At 47.7% G+C, this 12,302-nt stretch overlaps 1 protein-coding gene across 1 annotated transcript in view; it reads right to left on the reverse strand.

The window, feature by feature from the left end:
* Positions 1-6,835: 6,835 nt before the first annotated feature.
* The window catches only part of TTBK1 (tau tubulin kinase 1), an 84,237-nt gene continuing 78,770 nt past the window's right edge, over positions 6,836-12,302 (reverse strand). Inside the window, exons 13-14 of the mRNA XM_060272250.2 lie at positions 8,161-9,779; positions 6,836-7,371 (exon numbers count right to left, since the gene is read on the reverse strand). Coding sequence (XP_060128233.2) covers positions 6,975-7,371; positions 8,161-9,779 — 2,016 coding nt within the window. The 3' untranslated portion in view covers positions 6,836-6,974. The remainder of the gene's footprint in view (positions 7,372-8,160; positions 9,780-12,302) is intronic.

Below are 12,302 nucleotides of genomic sequence, written 5' to 3' on the forward strand. Positions count from 1 at the left end.
TATGATAGGGAGGGATAATGGAGAGCATGCAATCAAAACGGCCTGTACTCCTAGGAAGAAGAATGACCGACGTCCTCTTTGAACCTGCGTTTATGCTTGCTTTTAATAAAACATGAATATACATAATATGCAGTCGCTGACTAGCATCCAAGAGACGACCTTCTTGCGATGGCGTTTTGGGGAGCTTTCATAGAGAAGCTATTTAGAACCCTGGAACAAATCCTATTAGACCCGGGACAATCCACAGCTTCCTCTGCCATAACAGATGACTGTCAGTGCTACTCCCTTTGGCTTGCTTCTCAAGAAAACAAACTGTGTCTCCATTTCCATATTTGGCTCAATGAGGGCCCTGTTCTTTAATGGGTGTTCATTCAGGGCGCACTGACGCACAACCACAAGGAAAAGCAGCTAAACCCCTTGTACCAACAATCCCTTAACCCTTCGTGGTATTGATAGAGTACTTTTTTTTTGTTGCTACGGTAGGCATTGATGGCGTGTACCCATTTCTTTACCCAATACTGATGCTCTTTGGATGGCAGACGAAAGCTGTCTTGCTTTCCAACCTTGCTAAATGTATACAGTGGTGCCTCGCTAGACGAAATTAATTCGTTCCACGGGTCTTTTCTTATAGCGAAAAATTCGTCTAGCAAATCCCATAGGAATGCATTGAATTTTTATTGAATTTTTTTTGCCCATAGGAACGCATTAATTGAATTTCAATGCATTCCTATGGGAAACCGCAATTCGCTAGACGAATTTTTCGTAAAACGCATTCGTCTAGCGAGGCAACCTCCGCTCGAAAAATCCTTTCGTTAAGCGGAAAGTTCGTTAAGCAGGGCATTCGTTAAGTGAGGCACCACTGTGTGTATATATATATATATATATATATATATATATATATATATATATATATATACACACTGGTACCTCGCAAGACAAATGCATCGTGCAACGAAAAACTGTTTTTGGTGACTCGCAAGAAGAAACTTTCAATGGCCGCACTTCGCAAGACAAAGTTTTCCGGCGGGGGTTTTTGGGGGTTTTTTGCCGCGGCAATTGGCACTTCGCAAGACGGAATTATCACTAGACGAAGCGACTCGTGGCACGAATTAATTTCGTCTTGCGAGGCACCACTCTGTATGCGTGTGTGTGTATTTACTGATATTTGAAATATTGTATTTCAGGGTGAAGAGTGGTACAACAATGGGCCTGCTCATCTCATATTGCCTGATAAAATTACATGGGACCACACTCTCGTACAAAAGAAGACAGAGATTATCAGATGATAGCCTTGTCAGAAGGAGAGACAGAGGAGTCCCACTGGAGTTGGAGAAGGAGCAAAAGTTGTGTGTGCATTGCCCACATACACATGCCTACTTGCCACCCAAACCTGGAAGCCAAAAGGGCTGTTTCGGTTCCAGGCAGGGCCTCCAAAATGGTGCCAATTTCAACTCTGACCTTTGACACAAAAGCAGAAAAGGGAAACAAAGTAAAGTGAGGAGTGGGTGGGGTAGAAACTGCATTGCCCACCTAGTGTGGGGGTTGAGAAATACCAGTAATGGCATACTCCCTTTGGGGGTTAAGAAAAATAAATGCAGAGTTCAATGGGAAGCAGCGGGTGTGAAGAGGAATGCCATAAAACAGGCTGGAAAAGAATTTGAATCATGAGGTAACCTTTGGCTGATGACAGTTACTACATTTTGTGGGACAGTCAAAGGTCTCTAAAGTGCCTTGCAAACACAATCCTTTGAAAACAAATCTCAACTGAGGAATAAAATACTGTGATGAATTTTCACCATTTGTTGAGAGCCAAAGGAACTCCTGTTCTAAGGGCTGCTTCATATATAATGCTACAGGCAATCTTTCCCCATCCCAAACAGATGACCAAATAAAATTCCCAGTTTATGCTGAAGCATCCCATATAATCCCAGGGCAACGGAGCAGTCTAAACACCTTTGGATTCAAATTGGTGCCGCTCAACTGATATGGTCCTGATGGTTTAAGGCAGGGTTAGGTGCTCTACAATCCTGCACAAAGACACAAAAAATCCAGAGAATCTGGGATTGGGCACCAAATGTAGCATCCTATAGCTTTTGAAAAGCTTCTGGTCCAAGCATGTGAGCAACATCTAGTATGATCTTCAAAGCCAGAGAGCTCTGGAGGATTTGCAGTGGTCAAGAGGTGGGGCTTCAGTGCCTTAACCATTCCTAGGGTTAGTAGAGGCAGAATGATGTACAGACACTGGCATGCAGTGAGTTAGGCACCTGGATCCCTTGCAAGGCTTCTGACTTGCATTTGCAGGCTGAGGCTTAAGCTGCAGGCTACGTGAAGTTCTGCAAACCCATGCCGTCGGTTCCCAGCTATCACGGCCTGGCTATTGCAGAGATATAAAGACCACTGTGTGCATTTCAAGTATCCACACATCCATGCCTCCATCCCTATCCCACTTGGTCTCCACATTCCTTTCTTCATTGTCACCCTATTTCCCTTTGACCACGAGATTATTTCTCCATCTAGCCTAGCATTGTGGCTGGCAGTGGGCCTCCAGGGTCTCAGGAATAGATCTTTGCTATCTCCTGCTACCTGATCTTCTCGGCTGCAGATGCCAAGGGTTTAAGCTGGGGCATTCTGCATGCAAGATATGTACTGTACCACTGATCTCCAGTGTGATGGGCACTACTGTCAGCCCACAGCTCTGCCCTGAGACTGGCCAAGAGCTTGCCCTCATGTCAGATGTGAGAGCAGTAATGATTGCACAGTCTCTGGGATGCCCTTTGGAACTTGCCTCAGTCTGAAGACCCCACAGCATCAGGTGTTGTGTGAAAACAGGTCAAAAAGTCAAGAAAAACACCGTTCAAGAACGGACTCTCCTAAGCAATGGAAGGGGAAAGAGTCAGCTGATGGTAGTCCAGAAAAGCCGATGGACAAAATGAATCAGGAGGACACATATGCTGGGGCAGAGCAGGATCAAGCGGAAATAGGGCAGAAACTTCAGGGAGCTCATCAAGGGAGAAACTTGTCCCAATGGAAATGCATGGTGAGGTTTGCTTGAGGGAGTAGAGAGGAGGATGTGAAGTCTGGGCATGGGCAGAACAAAGCACAAGGGAGAGCTGAGAAAACAGGTGTCAGAAAAACGCGGGGGGGATTGTTTTGGTTTAACTATTTAGTTGTTTTTTATATTGTATTTTATTCTGTGAATCGCCCTGGGATCTCTTGATGAAGGGTGGTATATAAATTTAATAAATAAATAAATAATAAACAAACAAACAAACAAACAAACCAAGGGCATCCAAATCAGAATACAGAGCCATGATGAACAACCTGCCCCAAATGAATGGCACAGAGACTCAAATGCCTCCATTCCATTCTCACTGGGCTTGTCCTACTAGAGGGCAGCAAAGTGATCCAGGTTATTTCAGGCGGATTTAGAAGGAATTCATGTCCGAATGCTGTGACAATACTGTATGTACTGTATGTGCATATACATATACATATACATATACAGTGGTACCTCTACTTACGAATAACTCTACTTACGAATGTTTCTACTTACGAATGGAGCTCCGTCCGCCATCTTGGATGCGGTTTAGATAGGATTTTTCCTACTTACGAATTTTTAGATAGGGTTGCTTCGACTTACGATTTTTTTTCTCCCAATGCATTCCTATGGGATTCGACTTACAATTTTTTTCTACTTACGAAAGTATGCGTTCGGAATGCATTAAATTCATAAGTAGAGGTACCACTGTACATATACATACATACATACGTACATACATACATACATACATACATACATACACATACACACATACACACAACATGGCAGTGGTCGTGGGACACCATTTGGTGCTCTCCAGCAGGCAGAAAAAAGTCTTGGGCTGGCATTGTCAACAAAGCAATTCTAAAATGACAGAACTTGCCCTTAGTTTGATTCCCCCCGCCCAATACCCTTCTTCTGTATTTCTTTCTGAATGCTCAGTGTCCTGGAAGGAAGGAAGCCTTTGCAAGAAGGGGTCCACTGCAGGCCAGTTCACTCGGCCGTTTCAAACACAGCGGCTACATGGAACAGCCACCATTAATACAATGCCATTTGATGGTACCTGCAGCTTTGTAGTGAATTCTCTGAGACATACTGAGCCTTCAGCTCCTGACCTCTTGGCATTTGGCATGTGCTCCAAAAGGGATATATAGTGGAATCACTGTCTCAACCTATCTCCGCAGATCTGCCTGCCACGCCAAAATAACAATTCACGTGGGAGAAGGAGTTGGGAGGGTGTGGTCAAAATAGGATGAGGAGGGCAGAGAGAGTGCATGCTTTAAAGATGGGGTGCTTATTTTTTGCCAATGTTTAAACAGAAAACTTCAAAATTGTGCCTGAAAGATGCATGGAAAGCTACTGATATTGGAGAACCTGTAACAGGAAGGAAGGAGGGGATCTCATGCACACTAGAGTCCTGAAACCACATCATGGGTAGTTCAGTGGCAGTAGTGGGGACTGCATGAAAACATGGGAGATAAACCCCGGGGAAAATGTGGCGTTTGCTCTCAAAACCCCTCTCCATCCCCATTACTCCAAGATACATGCTGCAGCTCTCCAAGCTGTGCAAGCCCAATTGGGGCTGTTGGGTTATCTTTGCTAAGACCACATCTATAGTCTCAAACAAAAAAGTCTGTCTTTATGGCTCCCGTCCTTTTCCTATAATTCAGATGCAGATCTGAGGCCCTCCCCCAGGGCTACAAATCCCACGGCTCCTTGAATGACAGTCCTAGCAGTCATACTGTTGCATGCCCTTGGTTTCCCTCTGCTGGACAAACTGGCAAAGGGATGACAGCGCTTTTATCTGTGAACAAATTCCATCTCCTTAATAAGGTACATACTTTTAAAAAAAAGACAGCCACCAGCCCTCCAGTGGCGTGTTGACATGCATGGGCAATCTTGACAAAATAGCTACCAAGGATTTGCCTCTGGCCACTGAGTCCCCCGATCCCTACTGGGTAAAGGAACAACGGGGTCAAATCTCCCAGATAAAGTATAGCACCAGGAATCATCTTCTCCCGAAGTCAGCTTACGAAATTTAGCTCAGCAAGCATCTGCCTAAATAGATAAGTGAGCAGGCCAGGCTCCCTTTGCTCTTCATACACCCTTGCCTGTTAGTTGCAGAGGTAAAAGATAACTGGGATAAGGGAGGGGCCCTTGACCTAACATCCGATTAATTCTTCAGCTCAGGCCTTCCATTTCATGAAGTCTGAAGGCCAGGGATGAAGAACCCTCCACATGTTGTTGGACTTCAGCTCCCATCAGCCTCAGCCAGCATGGCCAGTGGTTGTGGAGGAGGGGAGTTGGAGTTCAGCAACATCTGGAGGGCCTCTGCTTTCCCACCTCGTCCCAAAGCTGTTGCCACATAGCTAGGCTCCTTTCACTTTTTCAAAGCTTTTCGGGCAAATTGCAGGGTGTTATTGGCTGGTTTGTTTTGTGCTGCTGTCCCACATCCCAAAAAGCTGGAGCCTTAGAGGTAAGCCGCTATAGAGAATGCCCTTTCCCTAACCCCACTGGCAAGTGAAATCATCTCCCACGTGGGAGAGCATGGTGAGAAGGACGCTGCAAAACTGACCTCCCCAAATGATACTGTTTGTCAAGATACTGTTTTGTCAGCAAGCACCAACCCCGAAAACCAGCTACTGTCACACAGACCAAGCAGTAAGTACTGTAGTTAAGGTCTCACAACTATGCTTCAGAAGCAAGCAGATACTGCCAGTATAGGGCATTTGGGGATAAGAAGCCTATTTCAGGAAAGAAATATGTAGCCGCTTGCATGTTCAGCACAGAGACCAAGTCCCAGAGCAAGAGGCAGAGACCGATTCACAGATTCCTTGCACGCTGAGGTTCCCTGCACGCTGGAACCATGCGATGGCCACAGATCATACTTTGGAGCTAAGAGGTTGTTTTGTTTTTACCATTTCTGCCAAGAAAGAGACCAGCTAATGGGTCCCTGGGAAGCTTTTACAGCTGCCTTTGCCCGCAATACAACCTCCCGGTGGACAGGTAACTTACAGGTGCATCGTTTGAACAAATCAGGGCTAAGGTCTCTCCACTTCACAAGACACTGGAGCAGCTGCATGCTTGTAGGGAGGGGAGAAGCTACCCCTGCCTTAACATGCTCATCGTTTCACCAGCAACGAGCTCCTCACTCAGGCCTGCCAACAGAGAGGCCCTATATAAGCCAGAAGCAACACGCAGCTCCTATCCTTCTGGGTAGCAGTTATTGTCACACATTCCTCTTGCTTGACACTGCAGGCAAGGCAGCCACCGAGGAGTCCAGTTGTGACTTTTGTTCCATCAGTGCTCGGGGTCAAAATACTATGGGAGAGTGGACAGGCAGCACGGCCGGAGCTGCCCCAAAGACGGCCCGGGGACGGCAGGGTGGAGTGGCAAAGGGCAGGGTAGTAGGGCGGTGAGGGAGGCAGGGGCATTGGGGTTGACCTGACCATTTAGAAGTTCACACCAAGACTCTTCTTCTTCTAGGTGAGGCGCAGCCCTTTCACGTCTCCTCTGATTTTGGCCGGTGCATTATAAAAAGCCGCCTCCCCCTACCCGAGTGTCAGGGCTCTGCGAAGGAGACGGTGGTATTGCTAACCAAGAAATGGGGGTGCAGGAGGAAAAGACGGCGTGAGAGGAAGGAGAGTCAGGCACAGGGGCAGGCTGCCCGAGTCGCTGCTTGGTGGCTGGGCAAATAGCAAGCAAGCATGAGCTGGCCGGGGAAGCCCCAGCCAGGTTAAAGAGCTGGATTGAGACAGCATGAGCTTGTGGGCAAGTGAAGCACTGAAGTCAAGCTAGCTGCTATATGCTTGTATTTCCGACACGGTGTAGGGCTGTGCTGCGGCGTCTTGAGTGTATAGCATACGCAGAGGTTTCTCCAGCCTGGCGAGGTGGTAGGTCGGTTGGTCAAAAATGGTTTGGCAGCAGCAGATCATTATCTAGCAGTAGCCTTGCCTTCCTGGGATACTTGCCTTCCTTTGGTTGCTGGAATTTGAGTTTGGGCTTTCCCTCTCGGTCCTTTCCGGGTTGCACTGGGGGACGCTGGGGCGTCTCCCAGCAGCCCACCTGCCTGAGCTCTGGAGGGAGCCCTGGAAGAAGGTTGCACCCACGGAGGGAACGTGGTACCTGACCTATGTTGGCGGGAGGGCGATGAGCTTTCTTTTCTGGACAGTGATTGGCTCTTGGGGGAAGCACTGAGGTTTCGCGGGGGGAGGCTGGGGCTCCAAGGTGGAGGGCGGGGGGTTTTCCTCGGACTGCTCCGCATGGGAGGTACGGCGGGAGTCGGCGTTGCTTTCGCCCGGGAGTCGCCGGATGGTCTTTGCCCCTGAAGCCTGCAGGAGGAGAGCAAAGGGAAAGAGGAGGTGTGGAGAAAGCAAAGAGAATTTAGTGGCAATGCTAATGCTGCCGGCTACATCGAACACATGGCAGGAGAGGGGCAGCCAGGCAGTCCACATACACAGTCACACAACTATATAAAAAGCTCTGATTCATATATTTTACCAGGGAGACGAAGCCTGTCCCCCTACCTGTTACGGACTGGCTGGATGAGGAGGAATGGTGGGAGGCACCAGCAGAGGAACCCTCCCTCCAAGACAAACCCCAAGAGGGGGAAGGTTCAGAGCCCAGGGATGGGTGGTGGGACACTGAAGGGAAGTCAGAGTGAGAGAATTGGGAGGAAGGACTTGATGCTGAAGGGAGCAGGAAGAGCCTGTGACAGGGAGCAGTTCAGACTCTGAGGGGCAGAGGAGGGGCAGTAGAGATAGCTGAAGAATCCAGGGAGCCTGTAACCTCACTTCTTACAGTGAGGGAACCATCAGAAGGCCCTTAGAGCTAGATCTCAGTGTCCAGGCTGAAGTCTTACTGAGGGAAGAAGGTTGAAGGTCAGGGGACGTTGGGGGGCGGGGGGGCGGGAGAGTAACTGTGTAACTGGGATGGGGGGAAATCCAGCAGGTGAAGAGATACCTTAGCATCATAATACAAATGGTCTTAAAGAGAAGAGACAAATCACAGTCCTGTGGGTGGACAAAAGGAGGAGCTGAGGGGCTGATTAGAGAAGTTAGCTGGCTGAAATAGTGAGCGCTTGGCTTCAGAAGGAACGAGAGCCTCTCATACAGACTCACCTGCTGGTCACAGCTTTATCACCTGGGCTGCTACTCAGTGCTGCCGGCAGAAGAGTTGAGGGGCTCCCGGATTTCAGTTCTATCACAGGTGGCTTTGCAGACACAATGGGGCGAGGGATTCTGCTCTTTGTGCTCAAGCCTCTCTCTTCCATCTTAACCAGGGAATATTTCTCCTGACTCCCCGTCTTCCTCGGGGTGAAATCGTCTGAGTCGTGGGTGTCCTCCTCGGAGCCAGTGGCCGAGAGTGTTTCTGAAGCTCGCCGCCTCTCATCGCTGGAGGAAGCAGAGGATGACGCACCTGAAGCTAACCTGAGCAGACGGTTCTGCCTCCTCTCCATCACCAGGCGAGCCAAATCCTGCTGCTTCAGCCTCTTGTACAGCCGCTCTTTGCCAGAGTGCGAGGCTGAAAGGTCTGAGCCAGTGTCCTCTTCGGACAGCAAAACGGGGATCCGGCTTCTGTACCTGACGCTGAGGGGCTTTCTGGGGCTCTCTTTCAGAACATCTGGAGGGGGTTCCATTTTCTTAAATGATTCCATTGCAAGGGTGTTATTTTCAAGGGCAGGCTCTTCTGAATCCATCTTATCGGCTTCTTCTAAATCTGATTCAGGGGCAACCTTGCCTTTATGTTCCAGGTCGTCCTCTTCCATTTTACTAACACCATTGAGAAGCACAGCCTGCTCCCCTACAATTTCAGAGGTGGTTTCAATGGGATTCACCGAGAGAGCACAGCTTTCCATCTCTCCCCCTTCCAGAGCCGAGTTCACGCTCCCATTTTCTACAAGTGCCTGATTTTCCTCCATCTCTTCCTCGATGATGATCTCTTCATACTGCCCTGGAGTAGGGTATTCCTCATGCCTCATCAGCTGACCACCGGAAGACATGATGTTCAGATGGGTCTTTTCTGCGATGTGAACAAATGTGCGCTCAACTTTGGTGAAAGGGGACGAGGTGGTGGCCACAGTAACAGGAGGCTTTGGTTCTGACTTAAGGATGGAGGACAAGGTCCCTGGTTCCGATACATCAAGCTGGCTTCCCATTGGCTGTGGTTTCTCACTCTGTGGAGTCAACGCAGCGAGAGTGCCAAGGTCGGCATCAGGAGCCAAGTCTGCGTTCACCGGAGACTTCTTGATGTCACCGGGCGAAAAGAGAACTAATGTTTTGGAGCCTTCTTCAAGTTCCAAGTCTCCTTCTGCTGCTGAGGCTCGGCCCTTGGACTCCTTTTGGTCATCAGCCAAGAGGGTGGATGGGGCACCTTCCTGACTGTGCTCAGTACTTTTCTGGCTCACGTCACTGCTTGAGTCGCTGTGCAGATCAAGCTCTTCTCCTAAGTCACCAGCTTCGTCGTCATCATCGTCTTCTTCCTCCTCCTCCTCCTCTTCTTCCTCTTCTTCCTCTTCCTCCTCCTTCTCATATCTGTCATTTGCCATTTCTAGATGGGCTGCCGGTGGTTTGCAAGGGGCAGTTAAGACAACATTTGAGAAATCCACCTTCTTTATACGCTGGAGAATTCTGGACCTTTCCCTGTTTTCTGACACATCCCTTTTAAAGTCTTGATAAGGCAAACTTAAAGGCACCACCTTGGGGAGACCATTCATTTCAAAAGGCTTCAGTGTGAACACCTGGAGCAAGACAAGGAAGAAGAAGAAAACAGTTATCCCGAGAACACTAAATGGAAAATGTATTTGGGGCATCCGCACCAGACATTCCAAGCAGATTTAAAGCACATGGCTTCCACCAAACAATCTTGTGGTTCACACCCGGCAGAACTACAATTCCCAGTGCCCACAACAAGTGACAGTTCCCAGAATGATTTTGGGGGAAGTCATGTGCTTTAAATGTATCATTATGAACTCAGACCGTGTCTGATTCATGAAAAATTGGTTAGAACTGGAGAAGGCTCAAGACAGAACCTAAAAATATTAAAAGTTGTCTTTGAAGATAAGTTTCTGGAGAAAGACATTACTTTACCGCATGGTATTAAACTCGGTCCTTAGGGCCCGAGAGTGTCTTCTGGGATGTCTGATCAGCAGTTCGTGGAATTCCCCCTTCATTCTTTTTCAGTGCTTCATCGTTAATATCCAGGCATGATACTAGTAGGAAAGGAAAGGAAGGAAAGGCCACTGCTTCCCACTCATCTCAGGTCACTGCTGCTAAAGACAAGCAAGAGGCAGGGCCTCCCCTACACCTCCTGCTAGTGTGATGTCTGATGAACACTCCTAACAGGTAACAATGCAAAAGCTCATTATACAGTTAATGCATCAGCCAGCCTCATGGGCGACCAAGCAATCCAACTGGAGGAGGTACAACGTCAACACCAGCCATATCATTTTGAAAGAAGAGGATATAAAACAGTGAACTGGAACACATCTGATGACCTCACAGCCATTCACAATAGCATGGGAAGGGGGTAGCACTGAAGTAAATCACAAGGAGGAATATAGAATAATCTGGGATATTCCTCCCAGAGGTGAAATATCCAGGGATAACATATGCAAGGTCAATGTGAAGTGGAAATGTGTTTGTGGGTTGTTGTTTCTTGAAAGAGAGACAGACAATGGGAACCAGTGGAAAGATTTAGTGAGAGCAAGAACAGTCAAAAGCGCTGCACCAAGATGCATAAGAAATGGCATTGTCATTTGCATGATAATATGGATTACTTAAAATTTGGAGGATTTAAGTGTGTGGCTCTTGCTCCACACCATTTATAGGTGTTGCTATAAACACATGTGTGCGTGTGCGTGTCTAGATCTTGATATATCTGATCTGTATACCTGAAGGAGCATCTACACCCGTATCATTCAGCCTGGACCCTGAGGTCCAGCTCCAAGGGCCTTCTGGCAGTTCCCACATTGTGAGAAGTGAAATTACAGGGAACCAGGCAGAGGGCCTTCTCAGCAGTGGCGCCCTCCCTGTGGAACACCCACCCACCAGATGTCAAGGAGATAATAAACTTCATGACTTTTAGAAGAAAACTGGAGGCAACCCTGTATTGGGAAGTTTTTAATGTTTGATGTTTTATTATGTTGTTATATCTGTTGGATGCCACCCAGAGTGGTTGGGGCAACCCAGTCAGATGGGCAGGGTACAAATAATATTTTTTTTGTTTGCATTATTATTATATCTACAGTGGTACATTGGTTCTCGAATGGCTTGGCTCCGGAACAAATCAGCTCCCAAACGCCCCAAACCTGGAAGTAAGTCTGCAAACTTTTTTTGGAAGCCGAACGTTCAACGCGGCTTCCGATTGAGTGCAGGAAGCTCCTGCAGCCAATTGGAAGCTGCGCCTTGGTTTTCAAACAGTTCTGGGAGTTGAACAGACTCCCGGAACAGATTAAGTTCAATAACCAAGGTACCACTGTATAGAACTTGATATGCTTAATTAGGCTTTTCTTTCCCATCCACAATGTGCTGCCCTACAGGAGAGGAGGACAGGAAGAAGCAGGGACCAATCCCAACTTTTCCACTTGAAAACATTAAAACAAGATTAAATAATAATGGATCCACAGCTGGACCACCTTACTCACAGGCAAAAAAAAAAAAGTTTTGGGAGGGCCGTTTTGTCAAATATTTTCCAGGGGTGCCTGAGATTCTCTAACAATTTGGAGGGAGCCTGGGATTTATTCATTTATAATTATCAGAAAATTCTTAGGGTGGTGTTGATGCCTTTGTGAAATGCCTTTGTGCACTGTTACCATGGAGTCCCACAAAAAGAGATGGGGAATAGAAATAAGAAAGCAGGGGCGGGATGAGACCAAAAAAAAAAAAGAAGGAAAAAAGGCTGAGGGAAGATGGTGTTGCAGAGAGGAGCGGGTGCTGTGAGAACAAGAGGGAGCATTAGCGGAGATAAAGACATCCAGGAGTTGAAGGTTCAACCAGGGAGGAGAGGCTGTGGTTGAGGCCCTTGCTGTCTTCTTGCTCCACCAGGACTGCTGGCCAGAAGAAAGAAGGACAAGTAATTCCAGGTGGTGTATCTACATGACAGATCATAACCCTCCTGCCTGTCCCAGGAAATTAGTAATACTAGATGCTTAGGTCTCTGCCATGGGTGCCTACTTTGCACTGCTTCTAAATTCATCTGCTGTTATTTATTTATTTTGTGGTCCTCACTCTGCACTCAGCTCTGACCTGTGGCTCCTAGAAGC

This window comes from Zootoca vivipara, chromosome 3, assembly GCF_965207765.1.
Source record: "Zootoca vivipara chromosome 3, rZooViv2.hap1.1, whole genome shotgun sequence".
NCBI classification, from domain to species: domain Eukaryota; kingdom Metazoa; phylum Chordata; class Lepidosauria; order Squamata; family Lacertidae; genus Zootoca; species Zootoca vivipara.